At 36.6% G+C, this 22,639-nt stretch overlaps 1 protein-coding gene across 1 annotated transcript; it reads right to left on the bottom strand.

Moving 5' to 3' along the window:
• Window positions 1-200: 200 nt before the first annotated feature.
• On the bottom strand, window positions 201-22,305 carry LOC128166609 (integrator complex subunit 1-like). Its single transcript, XM_052831885.1, has 45 exons — window positions 22,171-22,305; window positions 20,891-21,166; window positions 20,403-20,599; window positions 20,160-20,297; window positions 19,780-19,936; window positions 18,849-18,948; window positions 18,573-18,759; window positions 18,200-18,345; window positions 17,863-18,004; window positions 17,326-17,508; window positions 17,039-17,147; window positions 16,669-16,789; window positions 16,163-16,240; window positions 15,839-15,996; window positions 15,577-15,673; window positions 15,371-15,462; window positions 14,995-15,055; window positions 14,792-14,867; window positions 14,559-14,683; window positions 14,161-14,290; window positions 13,450-13,614; window positions 13,106-13,246; window positions 12,848-12,985; window positions 12,642-12,746; window positions 12,349-12,516; window positions 11,903-12,014; window positions 11,565-11,723; window positions 11,088-11,336; window positions 10,816-10,925; window positions 10,644-10,706; window positions 10,222-10,278; window positions 9,828-9,920; window positions 9,512-9,698; window positions 8,770-9,190; window positions 8,411-8,498; window positions 8,036-8,277; window positions 7,640-7,766; window positions 7,049-7,182; window positions 6,731-6,920; window positions 6,399-6,523; window positions 5,850-6,043; window positions 5,632-5,702; window positions 4,918-5,009; window positions 880-989; window positions 201-648 (listed from the first exon to the last, which is right to left on the bottom strand). The coding sequence occupies exons 1-45, from the start codon at window positions 22,193-22,195 to the stop codon at window positions 530-532; spliced, it is 6,258 nt and encodes a 2,085-aa protein (XP_052687845.1). The 5' UTR covers window positions 22,196-22,305; the 3' UTR covers window positions 201-529.
• Between the last annotated feature and the right edge of the window lie 334 nt (window positions 22,306-22,639).

The following is a 22,639-nucleotide window of genomic DNA, read 5'->3' as shown; positions in this document are numbered from 1 at the left end:
TTAGGGTCCAGTGACCTCCCTTCCTGCCAAAGTAGACAACTCCAAAAGGTAATTCCTTGAAGGCATTTTATGAAACCAAATGACCTGTGCTCACTGAAAACACTCTCTTTCTGAGTGGCTCTGACACAGGTGTCAGTTAATTTATATCATTAAATAAGAATTTTTATCTAACTCTTGATCAAAATACAGAAAGATTTTTTTTGTAAACAGTTTATTGACAAAAGTCATATGCACCTTGCATCTGCATTAACAACTTAATACAGAAAAAAAAATGAAAAGACATGACTGTTCACCTTTCAATGTAAATCATATCATCATAAATTCATGAAATTTTACAGAAAGAGAGCAAAAATTGTATCCATAATCTAATTCATTGCAAGTTTCACCAGCAGATGAGTTTTCCTTCTCATTCACTTCTGCTGTCTCTCGGTTGAGTATCTGGGAGGTCTCATTGATGCAGCCACTGATTTTTACAGCGGTAGTGGCTCCTTTGCTTCATCAGCTGAGATGTAAAGTCTTGCCATCCCATTCATATCTGCACTGTCTCTAGGTTGAGCAGCTGTAAGGTCTCGCTGATATAGCTACTGGTTTCTATGGACGTAGTGGTTCCAACAACAAAGGATTTTTGCAGAATTTCATCAGCATGATCTAAGAAAAAAAAGAAAATGAAGCTTTACATGCCAAAACAAACACCATGTTCCAGAAACAATAGATAATTCAGATACAGACATGCTTCATTATTACAGAAAAACATAACTCTAATTCTTACTAATGACAACAATAAAAGAGATAATGACTGTTTTTTCAAAATAAAATAAACAATATGCCTTGATTATAACTACTGCAAAACATGTTGTTTACACAATTATTAATGTGTACCTTGGCATAGAACACAGAACTCGGGTAGATTTTTCAAAGCACTTGTTACGATGTCCGGATTTACACTGTCAAAGCAGTGAAGGAAGCACCCCACAAATTGTTCAGAAGCCCTGTAAGTTAGTAGTTAGATGTATTACTGATAAATCAATTAATTTTACATCTTATATATTGTTATCCACTTGTGCTATTTTAAAAATTTCAATTCAATACAATGAAATGTGTATCAATTCTCAATATTTCAAAAAAATATTTTGTTCCCTTTTATTACATTTATAACAAGAGGCCCATGGGCCACATCGCTCACCTGAGGAACAATAGGTATGATAAAGTCAGCTTAATGGAGTCATAATACAATCTGGACAATGTACATTAATACATGTAAATCCTGTATAAATAAAATCCATTTTTCCCCCTTGGAACTCGGATAGCCCTGATTGCTGAAAATATTTACAAGAGCAGACTTTAATCACCGCTCCTGCACATATATAGGGACTCAACGTTATGCAGGCAGGGATGACCGCACACCTACGCAACTCAACAGGTACCAACGTTAATGCAAGCAGAGATAACGCAAGCAGGGATGACCTCACACTTGCGCCAACAGCTCAACCTAACGCAGGGAGTGCCGCACACTTGCACTAGAAAGGCCAGAACACCAGCAGGGATAACCATACACTAGTGCTCCGCCGCAACCACCACAAGCAGGTATGACCGCACACTTGTATCAATGCGATACAGGGCAGAAATGACCGCACATTCTGTATCGTTGGTTAGATAAAAACGAAAATTAGACAGAGCAGGGATGTCAACACCCTCAATCTCTCCGTACCTGTTCAAGTTTAACCCCAAACAGTCACTCGTTGCAATGCAATAGACACTGTCCCTATATATGTGCCAGCCTAAAATAATTCATAGTATCTAAAAATTGGAAATCAAAAATAAACAAACTAATCCAGCCTAACCCAAAACTACTTATGCAGAACAACTTATATACATTGAATATTTATTATTGTATAAAAATAATCATCACATTAATTGGTTAACAGTGGATGCATTAATCAAAATAATCAAGAATCAATAAATCAAGGGCAATAACCCAAAACAGTAATACAAAATGATTCTAATGAAAAAATAGCTGCCTGCTTCAATTTTATAGTCATATCACATGTTGAGTATTGCAGTTCTCAAAAAGATCCTTTACAATTGTTTATATATGGGATATTTAGCTACATCAAACTCTGAACCTTCTTGTGAGGCCGAAGAATTGTCCTGGAGCCAAAGTCTTAACAATTAAAAAGAATCATCTTGCTGATTAGTTTCTGAGAAGAAGATTTTTAAAGATTTACTCTTTATTCCTATGTAAAACTTTAACACCCCCCCCCCCCATGTGGCCTCACCCTACCCCCAGGGGTCATGATTTTCACAACTTTGAATCTACACTACCTGAGGATACTTCCCACAAGTTTCAGCTTTCCTGGCTGATTAGTTTCTGAGAAGAAGATTTTTAAAGATTTACTCTATATATTCCTATGTAAAATTTTAACCCCCCCCCCCCATTGTGGCCCCACCCTACCCCCGGGGGTCATGAATTTCACAACTTTGAATCTACACTACCGGAGGATGCTTCCACACAAGTTTCAGCATTCCTGGCTGATTAGTTACTGAGAAGAAGATTTTTAAAGATTTACTCTATATATTCCTATGTAAAACTTTGACCCCCCATTGTGGCCCCAACCTAACCCCAGGGGTTATGATTTTCACAACTTTGAATCTACACTACCTGAGGATGCTTCCACACAAGTTTCAGCTTTCCTGGCTGATTAGTTTCTGAGAAGAAGATTTTTAAAGATTTATTCTATATATTCCTATGTAAAACTTCGACCCCCCATTGTGGCCCCACCCTACCCCTGGGGGTCATGAATTTCACAACTTTGAATCTACACTACCTGAGGATGCTTCCACACAAGTTTCAGCTTTCCTGGCTGTTTAGTTTCTGAGAAGAAGATTTTTAAAGATTTACTCTATATATTCCTATGTAAAACTTCGACCCCCATTGTGGCCCCAACCTAACCCCAGGGGTTATGATTTTCACAACTTTGAATCTACACTACCTGAGGATGCTTCCACACAAGTTTCAGCTTTCCTGGCTGATTAGTTTCTGAGAAGAAGATTTTTAAAGATTTATTCTATATATTCCTTTGTAAAACTTCGACCCCCCCCATTGTGGCCCCACCCTACCCCCGGGGGTCATGATTTTCACAACTTTGAATCTACACTACCTGAGGATGCTTCCACACAAGTTTCAGCTTTCCTGGCTGATTAGTTTCTGAGAAGAAGATTTTTAAAGATTTACTCTATATATTCCTATGTAAAACTTCGACCCCCCATTGTGGCCCCAACTTAACCCCAGGGGTTATGATTTTCACAACTTTGAATCTACACTACCTGAGGATGCTTCCACACAAGTTTCAGCTTTCCTGGCTGTTTAGTTTCTGAGAAGAAGATTTTTAAAGATTTACTCTATATATTCCTATGTAAAACTTCGACCCCCCATTGTGGCCTCACCCTACCCCCGGGGGTCATGAATTTCACAACTTTGAATCTACACTACCTGAGGATGCTTCCACACAAGTTTCAGCTTTCCTGGCTGTTTAGTTTCTGAGAAGAAGATTTTTAAAGATTTACTCTATATATTCCTATGTAAAACTTCGACCCCCCATTGTGGCCCCACCCTACCCCCGGGGGTCATGAATTTCACAACTTTGAATCTACACTACCTGAGGATGCTTCCACACAAGTTTCAGCTTTCCTGGCTTTCTGGTTCTTGAGAAGAAGATTTTTGAAAATTTCTCGAAATTTTTCATTAATTTCTAATTATCTCCCCTTGAAAACGGGTGTGGCCCTTAATTTTCACAACTTTGAATCCCCTTTGCCTAAGGATGATTTGTGCCAAGTTTGGTTGAAATTGGCCAAGTAGTTCTTTAGAAGATGTTGAAAATGTGAAAAGTTTACGGACAGACAGACGGACAGACGGACAGACGGACGGACAGACGGACGACAGACAAAATGTGATCAGAATAGCTCACTTGAGCTTTCAAAATAAAATAAGCATCCTAAAAAAAAATGACTACTCACATCTTCCCCCACAAATCAAAATGATTCCACAGTATATCAAATGATTAGAATACAAGATCAAAGATGTTTACTGACAGTACAAGTATACTGATATTTACTAATCATATAGTAATCTTGTTACTGCTATCTCGAATCTAGAATTGCTGTTTAATGTTCAATATCAATTTGTAGATGTACCAAGTAAATCAATGTCTACTGGATGGTAAACAAGTACACATGTACTTTAATCTAAGAATGTCAATTTTACTTGGATAGCTGAAAATGATGAGATATAAAGGAAGCTGTAATTTTTTATAGCCAAAACATTGATGCAATAAGAAATAATCCCAGCTGTTTCCAATTTCATTAACTTCATTACATCAAGTACGGTATATTATTAAGAAAATTTTGGTCAATGATTTGGTCAATGATTGGTTTGACTGAGCAATAGTTGATAACTCAAGTACTTGTTGATATTCCTATTAACAGTGATATCTAACTAGCACTCCCAAATACACACTATATATGATATATATTGAGTAAAAAACATGCATGCTTTACACTGAGGTTACTATATGTACCGATACTGAGTACAGCAGCAAAACATGTTTTATATTGTGATCAAAGCTACAGGGACAAGCAATTCTGATTTGTTCTTAAAAAAATTCTTTACAGCCAATCACTTTCAAATATTACTTTAGTATTCGGGGAATGAAACAGACTTCACTGTAATAATGAATTCAATAAGATCATATTCAATGTAACCAAGTTGTACTGTAATAAGCACACAAACTATACATTGATATCTGTGCATGTTCTCGCCCTGTGTACTGATCGAGGTAACCAAGTTGTACTGTAATTAAGCACATAAACTATACACTCAGTACACTGATATCTGTACATGTTCTGGAGCTGTGTACTGACCGGGGGTTGTGTCTGATGTATCGCATGACCAGACTGTAGGCCGTGTTTCTCAGTGTGTCAGATCCGTGTAACAGCAGCTTCTTCAGATCACCCTAAACACAATTGGTATAAAACAATATATTTACATCCACCGAGTATTATTCCCTCTGTTTTCTTATGGAAATTAATAGTTAATTCATAGCTCTATAGAAAGAGCCAGACTGAAACCTACACGATGTATTTTTTCTGCAATGTCACCACCTTCATATCCCACATGAATCACCAAAGAAAGCATTTTATTGTTTAAATGAATAATCTAGCATGATCAAAAACTCATATAAACTTTAAAGGCTCTCATATTCCATTGAAGGCTCTTTCAAAATGAAAATTTACAACCTCAGGGAACAAATTCCTCAAAACACTACAATAAAATGATGCACAGGATAGCATCAATAAATAATTGATGAGTTTAAAACATTTGAAATGTCTTTTTTGAAAGTCATATGAGGTTTAATTATAACCAACTAATCCATCTGCTTATCAATTATTGCAAAAAGGGGAGACTATGGCAGAGCCACAAACCTCAAAGTAAAAACCAAGACCGAGAACAATTTTATCATTATACATATCTATTAATTTATCTTAGCACACATTAGACATGATTAAGAAAGCATCATGTAAGAAAAAAATTAATACATATTATATAATGAGCTGTTAGCAAATTATGCTACTTACTATAAAGTGTTCCAATATGTCAACCTTTCTTTTTGAAGTTTCATCGAGATCTGTCAAAACTTCTAGAATATCTGAAAATTACAAATGTACCCTAGCTAGGTGATTCAATAGTTTAAATTAAATGTAATATCCAGATTCATTTTTGTATCTAAACCATCTTAGTTCAGATATTATGAGGATCAACTGTTGGTCACACTACCCATGATTAAATCACCTACCCTCACTGTCAGTGGAGGTGTGCAGCCTGTCCAGGAACGGGGTCAGCTGACCCACAGTCCAGGGCGAGGTTGACCTTGGCTGACCTACTGCCTGGACCATGTTGCCTTGGTTACTGTCTGCCTGCCGAGACAGAGTCAGTCCGGCCAGCAGGGATTTTAGCACTGTTAGTTCAGGGTACATGGTGGAGATACCACTAAAAACAAAAAAACACACCACAGATTCCTTCATTATGGAGTAATTAGATGAAATATCATACAGTTATATAACATTCAGGTACTTATGTAAGCACCTCCTTACACTGATAAATGTTTTGTCTACATTATTTCTTACCTATATTGTACAATAAAATACAGGTGTCTATAAAATATTTGTTCTCAATTTTCCTTTTGATGAAAATAAAAAAAAACTCCATAACACATAATCTCTAACAATTATTATTACATTAAAAACCAATTCCTATATAAACATACATTTTGAGCTTATTAAAATTAAGGTACATGTACTTTAATGCACATGGATCCCTTTGACCTGATTTGTGGTAGCCTTACCTGAGCAGGTTGACATATTTGTGTAGGATGAGAGAGGACTGCTGGGGCTCATGGATCGTGTACTGATACAGGAACTTAATGTACTTGTGGATGATGGGACCTAGTTGTTTTCCCCTACCATGGGTCTGAAAATTGAAAATCTCCCTTAATGATTATCTGTACAGGATCAAAACCTTATTGTATTCTAGAATAAAATCATGACCTGATCTAAGAGAATACTAGTAAAGCTTGATGCATGATAATCAATATCAGTAAAAGATGGTAAATGAAAATCCATAAATGGTCAAATAACTTGTTATTTGCAATGGACAACGTATGAAATGTGGACATACACCAATGAGAGAGAAGTAGGAGTCGATGATGTCGGCCATTGCAGAGTAATCGCGGCGGTATATGTGGGGCTGTAGAGTCTCCATCAGTCCCAGGACATGAGTGAACAGCAGCAGGTAGTTCTTGTGCCGCATCTCCCCAAACGTAAACTGGGTCTTACCCTTCAGCAAAGCCGCTATCAGAGGAAGTTGTCTGAAATGGAAAAGTTGCGATACATTTTGACAAAGATGTAGAAGATGACAATGATTGAAGTGCAGACACTTTTACTTTCCCATATGAGTAGCTTGCAGGCAAGTTTTTAACTCTGAAATACAATGTACCTTAACATAAGAATGGGATGCTGGGAGGCGAGCTTGCGACAGGCAATATTGGCGTCGTACATTTTGTCTTCTGCTGTTTTACCATTACCAGCCTGTCCTAGACAGGTCAACAGACGATGAGAAACGATGTCAACCTAAAACAGGAAAAGTCAAGTCACTAGGATGAAAATTACTAATAGGGATATAAAAATGAACAATACTTATTTACAAGTTGTGGTGTAGCTACTTTTTTTTAATGTATGAAAGTTGGTTCTTTATTATAAACTTTTATAATATTCAATTTTGTTAATCAGATATTTAGTTTATTATCTTAACTTATTCTCCCTTCTCTCTTATTTCTATGTCACTTCAACATAAAACCAATGGTTGGATTTTCATGGAAGCTCTTGATTTGATGTACACAGTACGTGTATAAACATGTACCAATACATCTTTCATTATTCATATCAGTTCTCAAAATAACACTTCACACATATCAAACAAAGTTTAACAAAGGTATGACATCAAAGATGGAATAATTATGCCTGGTTATGTTCAAACATATTATAGAAACAATGATAACATACAAATATCTACAGGTGAGAAATTTACCTGTGTAATTGTTGATTGTGAGAGTTGGCCATCAAAGATGGAGCCCTGAAGGTCAGAGAGCCAGTTGATGACCTTGGGACATTGCGAGTACAACTCAACCAGAAGCTGCTGATACAGCATTTTATCTCTGTGAAACAGAATATTTCATTACAACAAAAGCAACTTCAAAAACATTCTGCAGAACTTTTCTTTAAACAAAAATATTTATTACTTGATCATTGCTAACCAAAGCCACTGAAAAAAAGCATTTTATTTCCGGAACTACATGTACTATAATTTCATCCCATGATCCCAGATAACCGAAAATTTCATTCTATTGGTACAATGGATACCTTAACTCTGTCATTTGGAATTGAACATACATGTACTTGTAAGGTACATTTTTCCAACACTTACTTGCTAGTGTTTGGAATATTTCTGATATAGGTGACTACATTGTGAAGATGGCTGTGATTTTCAGCGATACATGCCATCAGGAGATCTACTCTGTTGGCGATACTGCTCTGCCTCTCTGTGGAGACCTTCTTATCTCCTGCTTCACCCTCAGGCAACAACAAGGTGGACTCCTCCACAATAAATTTGATCAATGCTATCAGATGGTCAGGGGTCAAACCAAGGACATTCTCTGGGGTATAGTTCTGTAAACAGCATCGTTAAGATAGCATCGGACTATAAACCATTTCTTATTATTGTTGCATAAACTAATTACATAGAGTTTAAAGGAGAGGGAAATATCACAGAGAACTCTAAATCAATGGTGTTTTTGCCTACTTTAGGAGTTCTTCTTTCTCTGCCTCTCCATATCTTTGGGATCTGTAGACATGCCCACAAGAAATCAAGCACAGCGTTGGGACTGAACCTATCAATAAAGGGAAAATGATATCACAGTCACATCAAAAGCTAAAAGTTCAATTGTAAAAGAAACTGCCTACAATTACTACCATGGTAATCAATTCAGAAGAAAAAAAAAAAAAAAAAAAGTTGCAAAAATAAATCACATAAATGGACTTATGTAATGCATCAAATTGCACCCACATAAAAAGCAGCTATGTAACTTGTGTAAAGTTTACTGATAGAAAAGTGGACGTTATATTGCAGTGAACATGCATGTACATAGGAATGTGACTGACCTGGAGACCTCGGATGGCTGGAGCAGACAGTTGACACACCTCCGTAGGGACGCCCAGCTGCTCTGGTGGGTCAGGAGGGTTAGGAGGTAGGGCTGGCTGCTGTGGACCACGCTCTGTCTGGGCGCGCCCTGTAGCCTCTCCCGGGCAAACAGTAGCTGCTGCTGGAGGTCTGGTACCATAGCAACAAGTTCTGGATCTAACAGCTCCAGCCAATCCACAAACAGCAGAGCCAGCGAAGTGGTCATGGTATTACTGGGCTGTTCCTCGTCTCTAAGTATGGCTTTACATGCCACCGCCGTCAGGGTTTTGTGAGCGTTTTCTGCTGTGGCCATGCCGTCCTCAGACTTGGTGTGTTCCTTCATGCATTCCTTTATCATCTTCTCCATGTTGTTTTCATCCTTCTGAACTTGATTAATCAAATCTGCATAATGTTTAAAAAAAATTAAATATCTGTACACTGCCTCGCAGTTATTTCCCATGCAAATGATTATACATGTACTATCATTCCTTCAATAAATGTATGTAAATGAAAAACAACACATGTATATTGCCTTTTGTAAATAAGTACAGTATGACAGTGGGTTGTGCCTTTCAGCAGTATATGCACAGATGCTGATTCTATCAGTGATTATTATTGCATAATTAAAAGACAATAAAAAGATTCTTCAATATCGACAAAATCGATGACAATAAAACCAATGTAATTGTTCGAGGGATCCTTCAAAGAAGCAGAGAAACGTACCATCCAACATTTCCTGACTTGAAGTCCCAACAGATTTCATGGACTTGTACGAGGGGCGGCGATCAGGTATATTGGGTTTATTGGACAGAAGATACTGATTGACAATGGAGGTTAGCATACATCGCTGACCTTTGACCTCATTGTACAGTGTCTCCATAAGTTTGTATAAAAGTCCCCCTAGAACTGCCTGTAAACAGAGATGTAAATTGTAATTGTCTTATTTGCAAAATAAGATAAAGATTATTCACAAACTTAAAATGGACCACATAGAAACAGTCAGAATTTATTGGTACATGTAATAAGTTGAAATTCTTACTTTCTTTGACACCAGAAGTTTCAGGAGGGAGCAGCTCTGGGGATTGGCTGAGAATGCCTGAGCAAACTGTGATCCATGTCTGCCTCCCAGCATCTGAATAAATCACTAACTGTGTCTCACAAAAATATCAAAGGTAACATGGCAAAGATGTAAAATGTGTTTCACTTCATTATCTATCTCTTTCAAAGTCATTAAAAGTCAAAGATTCTTATATTTGACGAAAGAGAAAGTAAGACAAAATGAATAAAATAACAAATATAAACCCTGGACAGTACACACATTTAATCATTTTAACTCAAGACATACTGTATACTGGGTTATTTTTGCCCAATGTAATTTTCCATGAATGCAGTAATTACACAACTTGAGCCAGAATTGGATCTAAATATTTTACCTCCAGTAAAACCTGTGTGACTTCAATAGTTGTAGAAGTATCTGACCTAGACAGAGCCTATAAACAAAAGAAATACATGTAAACTCAGAAATATCACTAAACATGAGTGAAACATGCCTATAACAAAGTGACAGGGACGGGCAATTTAGCCTCTTTATATGCACAATATCTGTCAAGTTTACAACATGTAATAAATACATGGGAATCAAAATCATTTCGCTGTAAATGTCAATTCATTATAAGTGTGTTTGCTGTTACTGTGTTTTTTTAACTGCACATGTATTGTGTACTCAGGTTATTTTCTATTCAAATTACAATGCAAAGCATATTTCTGATATAATGATATAGATATAAACAATTCAATTATTACTGATATAATGATATAGATATAAACAATTCAATTATTACAGATAAGTATCTACCATCAGGAGCTTGTGATACTGCTGTTGTATGTCTTTTGTTTTTGCTTCCTCCTTACTGAAGATCTGCAAGGAGTTTGAAAAAGAATTTGGGCGAAATTCAATAAATTGTAACATTCACATGCAACAATGATCACAAGAAGAAAGCAAAATGTGTGAAAATTTTCACAATTACCTGCTCAATCAAATCTGTAACATTTTGAATGGAAGATTTCTTGGAGCTCTCCATTTTTTGAGACCATTTCTTGTCAACTTCCACTGCCTCTTTCATTTCTTCATCAGAAACTATGTGAAAGACAAAATTTTCAATCCCATTTTCTCAAATTCACTCAACCAAGTCTCAAAAGAAACCATACACACACCATGAAAAGCATGTTCTTACACACAAAAACAAACATACCATGGGTAGCATGTTTCTACAAGCAAACACCATGACACATGCCCTACCTTCGGGTTTGGGCGGCAGGGATTTGGTCAGTAACTTGTAGAAGATGTCGCCGCCCACAACCCCCCTCATGTGTTGGATTTCTATCAGCTGGGCCATGTAAGCCTTGTCCTCCACTGCCTCCTCTATCAGACCGGCGTCAGCACCGACCGCCTTGTCCAAACAGGTAAACAAACGACTCATGCTGGCCACAGGGATACCGAACGACTGGACAAACAGAAGCAGCTGGGCTGGTTCTATGTCTTGTAAAGCTAAAGTTAATAATCATGATATACATGTATAAAATTAAAGTCTACATGTATGTCTCAAAAAGCTTTAAGTAAATAATCATTTGATCAATTGTTTTACAACAGTCCATTCGCTCTCTATAATTACAATGTATCTATACAAAAACTGCAGTACATGTATCTCTTCATGAAATAAAGCTAAAAACATAGGTACACTTTATTCCCTTCAACCAAGAATGAAGTAAATCTTACCCACATCAACCAGCTGATGAACTCTTGACCTGATCATTCGCAGTTTCAACCAATCAGGGAGCAGAAGTGCCTCCTCTGAGGTGTCCAGCAGGAAGGCGGATGGAGGCTGACCTGATTCCGGGAACCAAGTGTCCAGTAGCTCCTGGTAGTCACTCTCACCTGGTGTAATAGCAATACAGGAGAAAATTAAAATGTGTACTAGCATAGAATTAGATATCAATATGGCTTATCATAAAATGTTTGAATCAAAATGTTATAAGGTCAAAACAATCATCTGTACTGTGGCCATTCAGTGTACTTTTTTTCTATGACAGCGATCATTTCCTGCATACACTTACCATTGGGAGGTCCGTATGTGAGAAGAATAATCATGGCGTGGACGACTAACACATGCATGGTGGCTGAGTCTCCTCCCTCCCACTGTAGCAAGATCTGGTCCTGGGTGTTAGACTGTAATAAAGATACTACATCTACATACATGATATACGCACACATAACACATATATTTACATGTATGTATCACAAGATCTGGTCCTGGATGTAAGACTGCAAGAGAGATATGAATGTACAGGATATACATAAGGTATATGCATCGTAAGATCCAGTCTTGGGTATTAGACTGCAAAATTAATGCATTGATAGATCATACAATTATTATAACTGTTTACATTAGATTATACATTTTTCTTAAAAATGATTTTAAAAAGAAAGAAATGAAAAAAAAACCATAAGTCAAATACTCAGCATTATGTGACAGTTCTATGAAATTGATAAGTCTTAATACCCAGGAGTAAGCCTCATTGGTCGGTTTCTTGGCCTTGGTCAGGTAGTTAAAGTAGAGAGCATACAGTGCTGTTAGGGTGAGGTGGGCCAGCTCATTGTCCCCGCCCTCCTCCTGGGGCAGAATATGGTTCACCACAGTCGTCCTGTCCACAATCAGGCTGGCTATGTCCTAATCAAAAAGTAAAAGAGTTGTAAGCTGTACAGTGATACCATTACATGTAACACAAAAAGAAACTCCTTATTAAAGATTTCATGGTGTCAAATGGACAATATTCACGTCAAAAGCTTTCTTACCTGAGCAATATCATCCAGGTCATGCAGGCTCTTGTCCTCAGTTTGTTGGGAGAGAAACATGATGTATGCACTCACAAGGTCAGGGTCAGTCTCAATCTGACACGCCTATATTGATAGAGCAAGATACAACATGTATCAAACAATAAAACTGCAGCAGTCTAAAATAAAACATGTCAAGATGTATTGTAACTGTGGTTCTTCTATACCTGTCTGAGGGCCTCTGTAATTTGTTGGTAAATCTTTGGAAACATTGGAATCAGAGGAAGGTCCTTACAGAGCCATTTGTGGGGGATGGTGTCATCTGTGTCCATTGTCTCATCTTTGGCTATTACCATGGATAAACCCTACAAATGTGAAATTAGATCAAATAAAAAGCCTTGCATAAAAGTATTTTCTTTTTTTTCTTCAACAATCATTTCTGTTTCTGAACTACATATGTTCTTTGCATCAGCATGCACCCATACCCTGATGGCGAGTGCCCTGTTAGAAGCCTGGTTTGAGGAAAGCCTCTTCAGGAAATAATCTAGGACCTGTGGAGTCATTTCACTCTCTCCCCAGACCAGCCCCTGCAGCCTGGTCAGTAGCTGCTCTCTCTTTTTCAGCTTCTGATGGAAAAATCAAGACATGTACATACATTTACATTGTCAAAACAGTATTTGTACATGCATGCCATTCATCTGTAAACCAAATCATAAAATTTTTATATCTTATCAATTTTTTAAATATAACACATCTATATTCAGAGTAGATAAAACACTACAGATTCAAAGATCATTTTTCAAGTTTTTGGGTATCTGAGCATACAGACCTGTTTTTGTTTGTGTTTCCCCATTAGTTTGGAATCCTCCTCTAACACCGTCGTGTCTTCGTCATGGAGGAGGAATTCACACAAACACTGGACAGGTAGAACCTCTAAGGACCCCTCGCTGGACTCCACCAACTCAGCCAGCCAGGACATAGACTGAGAGCTACCCTGTAGTATTACAAGAAACAAATATACAACAAGGGCATGAACTGAGAGCTACCCTGTAGTATTACAAGAACCAAATACACAACTAAGGCATGGACTGAGAGCTACCATGTAGTTATACAATAACCAGATATATAACTAGGGCATAAACTGAGAACTTCCCTGTAGTTATACAAGAACCAGATATATAACTAGTGCATGGACGGAGAATACCCTGTAGTTATACTGTAGATTCCTCATTTTATCAGGGTACTTAATTCTGTATATCAACTGTTTTCCATCAAATCACAGAAACATAAAATCTAAAATGCCATATTTTTATCAAAGTTCATGTTGTTTATATGCATGTATGTCCGAAAAATAAAAGCAAGATTTTAAAATTTGCGAGATGCAAAAATCCTCTCATCTACTTACATTAATAAACAAATAAGACAAATGCAAGAATGTTCAATTCCCCTTGAAACATTTGAATTGTAATAAAATAAATTAGCAATAAGCCTTCAAAATGTCATGAAATGAAAATATCATGAGATAATATTCCTTTTTTACCTGTCGCTGAATTATGTCCAGTAAGAAGTCTGGCTGTCGACTTCTACACAGCATCTGTCCAATCTTCAGGTTGTCATTCAGGAGCTTCAGCTGCTCTGTTATAGCCGGTGGTGGGTTACGAGCAATCCCACTGTAAGTAAGCAAAGCATTACTCTAATTACCAGTACTGAAATTTTCATGTGGTGAAAATTGTTTGCTCATTCTACTGTGATAAAAGATTTACAAAAAATTATAACCCCCCCCCCCAAATTTCAAAGTTTCGTTAAGATGTTACGGATTTAAAACCATATGATAATTATCAATGCAAAAATTTGCTCCTAGAAATATTCAAAACAACAATACATAAGAGTAAACTTAGTCTATCAATACCCTCAAGAAATCAGGAGGTGTTGACTTACTTGGGGTCCATGGTGGTTAGTTGGGAGATCAGGAGACTGTTGGCCTCGGTAATGGTCACCTTACTGGTGGCTGCCGCAAGGTGGGTCTCAAACTCCAGGATCTGCTGTCTCTCTTGCTGAGTAAACTGCCAAAAGATTCAAATACCTTATCATTCAAGTTTTGACCAATAAGATTCTAAATGTGAGCAAATATTTAAATCATATTTGTTCAAATAGACTTGAGTGGAGCTGACCTGTTTCTCTTTGTTGCGGATGTCATCCACAGATTGCTCCTCATCTGCCATTGTGGGTGGTGGAAAGGAATAGTTACTGTACAGAGAAGAAATATCAAACACAAAATATATCAATATACATGTTAATAACAGTATGCAGTCAATAAAGAAAAATAATATACACTGTACATACATGTTCTATAAGCAAACATATTTTTTCCTACCCAGTCATAACTTGTTCCATCAAACATTTCAAGGTTGGGTAATTCTTCCAGCCAGTTAGTCCTGGAAAAAAAAGCAACTTATACCAGTCTGGTTCTAACTTATTTATGACAAAATATCTTTGTGGGTGTAAACATAATGTATACAGGGAAATATTGGCCCCTGTTTTTATTTTCATCCCTTTTGCCCTTGTTGTCAGTGGGCAAATTTAAGACTGTGTAAATTGCAATGTCTCAACTTATCCCTCTTTAAAAACAACTGTTCTGAGCGAATTCAAGTTTGCAATTGTAGAAGGGTAAAATTTACACAACAAGAAAAAAACCCTGTATACAGTAATTCATATCAAAACTGTTACAATCTGTCTATATTTCTTCTCACCAAATGTGCCTGGATTGAAGGCTGCTAGTATAAGCAGTATCACCCAAGATTTCCAGTAGAGATTGGAGATAGCCAGGGTGGGTGGCTTGTACCTGAAGGAACAAAGACAATGTACATGTATTGACACTATTCAATAAATTGCTGAACCATATTTCTTTTATGGAGACAACCTGGGATGTAAAAGGCTGCCACTGATTTCTACTTACCCTTTAGGCAGTGTGATATCTGTTGGGTGCCTGTAACTACACAGGTTCAACAGAGCATCAACAAGCTCCAACTTCTCCATTTGTAAAACTAACTGCCCTAAAAAATGAAATTGAGCAAATTCATACTAATGTACATGTACATGTATCCTGCTAGAAGAACTTATAGGATTTTGTAATACATGTATTTTATCAGCTTGGGATAAAATCTTGTTCACATTTGTATATTGAGAGATTGACATTGCTTGATGAAAGTGTCCCTTACCGTCCAGACAGAGGCTGGCCGCTCTCTTGACCAGCTGATCCGCCAGCTCCACGGCATCCACCTGGCCCAGCGGTAACTCTCGAGACAGTCCGATCACAAGGACCCGCATCAGCGTGTCCTCCAGAACAGGCACATTAGTGGCCAGATGTAGAAATGTACTGTCGAATGAAAACCAACCCCATTATTCATACAAGCATTACTTACAATTGGTTTTCTCATTTTATCATTATTAATATAGATTTCTAAAGTCATCTCTCACCTTTCTTCTAATGCCAGGTAAACATATATAAATGTATATAAATGTGGAGAACAGGTAGTTGTTACCTTCGGTCTGCCTCCAGCGGCCAGTTGTCCTTGTTATAGTACTGGTCAGGACTCTCCATAAACAGAACTTTGTGAAGGCTGTCAGACAATGAAATACACAATTCATCATACAGTTAAAGTTGAATCTCAAAAATACTTATTGTACTTTCAAAAAAACACTGGCTCAAACCCTATAAGGATTAGACATATAAGAAATAATCCAGACAGGATTAGAATTGAAATCTTGCTTGGGAGTCATCTGCTTCTAAACTGTCCTTTTCAGATGATATAATTGTCAGCAAAGTCATGAGATTCCACAGGTGTTTGGATGTAAAAGAGATAAAAATCTAAATTTTCCTTTTAAGCTTGATCTTTTCTGATAATTTTTTGTTTGAGATGTAGGTGAAGTGTATGAAAAACCTTGCCCCTTAATATTTAAAAGTGATACAATGTAAAACGATATTTAAAAGATATTAACATGCAAGGAATCAAAAGAACATCTATATGCAGTAAGAAAGTGAACTCACCAGTGGACATATTCGGAGAGTTTGACCTCAATAATTTTAGGTACGATGGTGTGGAGCCACCAGACAGAGTCTCTCTGAATAAGCGCCACCTGTTGTCTAAAACTGTGCAGAGTGCCCAAATCTGAATGATAAAGAGATCAAGCATGTACACAAACCGGGTTTACTGACAATAGTATCGAAAACAAGTCAACAACAATTCTGATAAAAATACAAGTACTTCAAGTCAGTTGAAAACAACATACAGCATTTGTAGATTTCAAACATTCCATGCCTTATGCAATTCTGTATAATACAAATTTATCACAATGTACACATGTGAGTGTATGATACATGTACTGGTAAGTATCAACCCCAACATGTCTTGACTAACCTTTCTTCTCTCCTCTCGCTAAAGCTGCTGCAGCCTCCCTGACTTGGGGAGTGATGCACAGAAATATAGCCAAGGTCACCAGATCTCCAATGGAGGTCACATAGCGCTCCTGAAATTTACATTGTATAATAATGCATTCAAAATACTAGAAACATTGTATATAATTCATGAAAAACATGAAAATGTAGAAAGTTTATATATACAGGTATACTCTTTGGAAAAATTGTACCATCAATTCCATGGTTTCTGTGCATTTAATATTTGAATCCAGATCAATGGCAGCTTACCCTGAGGTTGTGATCCAGATCCATAAACTTGGCCTCCATCCTCTCCTGCATCAGACCCAGACAGAAGGATGTAACGTTGATATCATGCTTCAGTGATCTCACGATCTCGCGCAGCAATCCACGGACAGCTCGCAGGTAGTCATCTTTATTTGCCAGCAGGTCTTGGAAAACATCAGCTAGGATCTGAGAAGATAACATCAAAATGAAAGATATCTTCTGAACTTAGGAGGAAAAAAAACCAGTACCGGGTAGTTCTGTTTATAGTATGGTCAGAGTTAGGCCACTTTTCTGCAATGTTAATGCCATAGTAAACATTCCTCAATTTAAAATTTTCCTCAGAATGTGCCTCCAATGCAACAAATGCCTTGATAATGTGATATGAAAGTTCGGACATTACAAATGATGACTGATCTGTGATCTACCGTTACATAATCCATTTATTGATCAACTAAATGTATCAAATGTACATAAATGTATGTACATGTGCTTTGATATTAATTGAACTGTGTTAAGATTTCTTGTCCTGTATATACCCACCCTAGCAGACTGTTCTCCATTCTTCTGGAAAAGGGTGGTAATAATGGCCATATTGTTGGGATTCTTTGTGTTGGACAGCTCGTTGTAGATAGTGTGAGTCATTATCATACGGATGTTCTCTGGGTGCTGATCCAGCAACTCTCTAAATATAAACACAAGAAACATTAAATACAAGGAACTCACAGTTGTTTACAAATTGAAAAAATACAAAGAAAGCTGCTAGCATCAGAACATTCAACCTCCCCGATTTCTAATGCAAACATATGGAGAAATACACTGAATGTAAATATATTGATATGAACATCAATATATATGTGCAAGTTTACTTGGTATCTACCTCAAACAATGGATGAAGTGATTAAGAAGAGGTTTGGTTTTCATTCTGATCTTGATGAGGACGGCCATGGTTTCCAGGTCTCTCTGGTCATGCTGGCTACAGTTCATACAGACAGACATCAGCAGATCCTGGGCGGGCCTGGCAAGCTGTTTAATTGTCATCAGTACATCATAATCAGAATGCTAGGCCTCGTTTATAGTAAAATTTTATAAGTACATGATATTTAAGATGATTTATCAGATAGAATTTTCCTACATGATATATATGTCCAAATTCTTCAGTTACAAACACAACATCATAACTTATATTAGCTGTAATTACTTTTTAAGATGATTTATAAGTAAAATGTATAACAATGAATACTGCAACTTACTTTGGGATTTTGTAACCACATTTCCAATCGCTGTGAGGCTAATAATCTCACTTCTCCATATCCACAGGTGGCGGTCATAAAGCGGATCAAATTCTTAGAGGTGGCATCCATTGGTTGTCTCTTGTTCAGCTGCTCTTTGATGACATCCAGTATGGTCATCTCAATGGTTTCTTGCTGATATGGATACCTTAGAAAATATCCATTCTGTGTTAAGTACGGTTGTAAGTGTCAATCTCCTGTCAATGGTACTAAATATTTTGGTTAATGCCTGATTACCTTGATGTTACTGACACTGCTTCCATCTCTACTAAGGCTGATATCTTCACTTCAGAATCTTTGTCATCATCATCTTGCAAAAATCCAACAACAGGACTTGCTGTAAATATAATGAAAAGAAATATTCAATAAATAAAAAGAAAACTTCATTCCATAATATGCATGGGCAAAACATAAAATTCAAATCTGGGCTTTAGATATTATCTTTTAAGTTTGAGATTTAGATTTGATACATATAAGAATTTTAAAGAGGCAAAATTAATATATAAACCAGTGAGCGTTAAGTTCTTTAAACTGATCTTCTTGGCCGCTCTTTAACTGACTTGTTGACTCGCCAGTTGCTGATTACTTAACTCTTATGTTTCTGACCAAATTTCAGCTGAATAGTTTTATACATTAGATCCTAGAAACTCTTTAATTGACCAGTTATTTCACCAGTTCCTGATTACTCTATAGTGGATAAGTTACTCATTAATTGTTGACTACTGCCTGACTACTCTTTAACTAACTAGTTAGCTTACTATGTCTGACTGTTCTTTAATTGACTAGTTAATTAACCAGTTAGAGACTAATCTTTAACTGACTAGTTAACTCACCAGTTCTTGACTACTATTTCACTGACTAGTTAACTCATCAGCACTGACTGCTCTTTAGTTAACTATTTAACTCATCAGTCTGACTACTTTATATTGGAATAGTTAATCTAGTGGTGTTTAACTACTCTACATTGCCTGACTGCTCTTTAACTGACTAGTTAACTCACCAGTTTCTGACTACTCTTTAAACGACTACTCAACTCAACATTGCTTACTGCTCTTAAGTTGACTATTTAACTCATCAGTACCCTGTAGTGGACTAGTTAACCTAGTAGTCTACACGGACTAGTTAACTCATCATGCCTGACTGATCTTTAACTGACTAGATAACTCACCAGTGCCTGATTGTTCTTTAGCTGATGACTGTTCCACAGACACAGCAGACTTGGCTGGAAGGTTCGTGTTGAAGGCAGTGATGATGTTATCTACAAAAGCTTTACAGTCCGCCCTGTCTACCCAGACCCTTTCTCCCAAAGAATCCTCCACAAAAATCTGTAATATTCAAAAGATTCTTTCATATAATGCATCCTAAACAACAGGTCATAAACACCATAAATTATGACTCATGAACATAGCATACCCTTTCCACAAGTAAAACATTAATTATTGAATCAATGGAGACGAATGAACAAGTTTTTCATCTGACCAGATATAAGTGCAAAATGAAAAATAATCTTGGGCATTAATCTTCTATAATGAACTCTATTTTGCTCACCTTAACAAAATCATCAGGCCAGTTTTCTTCCTTGGAGAAGGCGGCCATCAGAATACTGCAGGCACACACTGACACCAAACTGTTTCCTTTGGATTTAAAATTCAGGGACATGTCTCTCTTTAGAAGACTACAGAAAGCCTGAAATCAATGTACTTGATAATGATTTGTAAGACAAGGAAACATTCAAAACCATATACTATACTTGTATAAATGATTTTGGACTGTATCAGCACAAAAACCTACCTGAATAATAACATCACTGTTAAACATTGAGGCCTTTGTTTTGGCCAGATACATGAGAGTGAGATAGACAGCTGGGTCTGGTTTGGATCGATTTCCGTGGAGATATTTGACTGCTCCACAAAACAACCCTTCCAATCTTTCTTCATCACAGGTGTCCTCTGCATCTAGAATTTCCTCTAGTAATTCTTGTGGGTCAACTAAAAACACATTCACAACATGAAAAGGCCATAAAATTAGTTTACCTTTAAAGTGCATGTGTGTTACATGTTAAGATGCTGGACTCTATTCCTGCTAATGACTTATTTAAAGATTATGTTTGAATTTTTAAAACAAATGTTATAACATTCAATTAAATTGTGTAAATTGTAATGTGATCTTGATTTTTCTTAAACTGTGTTTCATTCAAGATAAATATCAGAAAATTAAATTTTCAGTATGCTTAAAATTCATAAAAATTTTCTGTTATTTTAATGTTCATAAATACAAACCATCAATTGCCAATTCTTCATACTGGGATATTGATGCTTGGCTAGGAGCTGGTGAACTCCTTCTTTCAACATCACTGCGGCCTAGTGGTGTAAATGTCTGCCCAATAAGTTTTGGTTTCTTAACTAGGCCTGATCCTCCTAAGCCTGATGCGTCCCTCTTTCCAGAGGGGACACCAAGTTTTTTAGGTGTTGGGACTTTTGCAGAATCTGCATCTGAGCTTCCTGGCTTGTTGTGTTTGCCAAGGGCAATAAAGTCTCCTGGGGGAGCAATATGTGCTATAAAACAAAATATATATTTTAGCAAAATAAATAAATTAATGATTGTTTCTTATGCACTAGCTGCAACAGCAGTCAAATGCTGCCACATGGATGTATTCTAAACACTTAAACTGTGTATCATAGAGGAATGGATTTACAGATGTAAAGTCTATTATTAAATGTTTACAATACAAAAGGAATAAAGATATTGAGGTGGTACCAAAGAGCTGTGTGAAATAATTTTTTCCTGCAAACACATAACTCTCTTCAACTGTTTCCAAAGACAAAACTTGTACCTTTTACCGTGACGTCATAATGTAGAATGAGTGCGCGACATTTAATTTAACCTTAGCTAATAATTTGAGTAGGCCACCAGGCGAATCCTCTTGTGTGCGTTTCAAATAAATTGTTGTACAAAAATCAAACTGTACTGTGTTAAATCTGCGCTCGGTCCAAAAGTCACACCTTATACATCCTAAGAAATCAGTTTTCGTTCCTGTGAATTCTTCCAATGAAAAATGATAAAGGAAGAATGAAATTATAATCCTGAAAATTTTCTCTTTCATCTATTTCAATTGCACCTCTTTCACATGTATGATTATTTTATTAAAAATTGTCAAAAGTGCTGCACAAATGTCTTGGGATATACTATAACAGTGTATAAAGGGCATGTTATTAATGCAAGTCACAAGGTTCCTCTAAAAATAACTTCTGCTGTGAAACATACTTAGTTTTATTGTATATTCTACGTGCACAAAAAATGTCACTGTCAGATGCAAAATACGTCTATTTATTGTTAATCAATGCTGATATCAATAACTTTGGGGCAGAAAATGGATGCAATTATTTTTATTTGTGACAAAAGTTCTACACTATCAAAAACTATTAACGCCAGGATATTCCGGTATAAAAGATCCAGTGCGATGAAACAGTTTTACAACCTGAAATTGCTGTCATGAACTTGTTGACATGTAAGCATAACATTATCAAACTTTACACTAAGTTAATCAAATATCTCTCACCTTTTAATGGGCGTTTCGATGACATTTTCACGAACTTATTACATTTTTGATATTTCTGCGTTCTCTGTACACTAGCGAGTTTCAGTGTTGTCTAAGTTATTTAAGGGCTTTCATTATTTTAGCCGCTTCCTCTTCCTTTTTTGTTACAAAAAGAGTTTGTACGACTACGTATTTAATATCGATTCTTGACGGAACAGAATTTTCCGAATTGCCGATTTCACGATTTTAGCTAAGGAAGCAGCAAAATTGAGAAAAAATCAACGTTGACTGGAAGACTTCATTTATATATATGAATGTTTAAGAAATATCTAAAAAAAAAAATCAATATTTAGAAAGTAAGTAAGTAAGTAAGTAAGTAAGTAAGTAAGTAAGTGAGTAAGTGAGTAAGTGAGTAAGTAAGTGAGTAAGTAAGTAAGTAGGTAAGTAAGTAGGTAAGTACATTGTAAGTAAGTAAGTAAGTAGGCAAGTA

This window comes from Crassostrea angulata, chromosome 10, assembly GCF_025612915.1.
Source record: "Crassostrea angulata isolate pt1a10 chromosome 10, ASM2561291v2, whole genome shotgun sequence".
Lineage (NCBI taxonomy): Eukaryota > Metazoa > Mollusca > Bivalvia > Ostreida > Ostreidae > Magallana > Magallana angulata.
The sequence above is the reverse complement of the archived record's forward strand: the minus strand, read 5'-3'. Positions and strand labels throughout refer to the sequence as shown.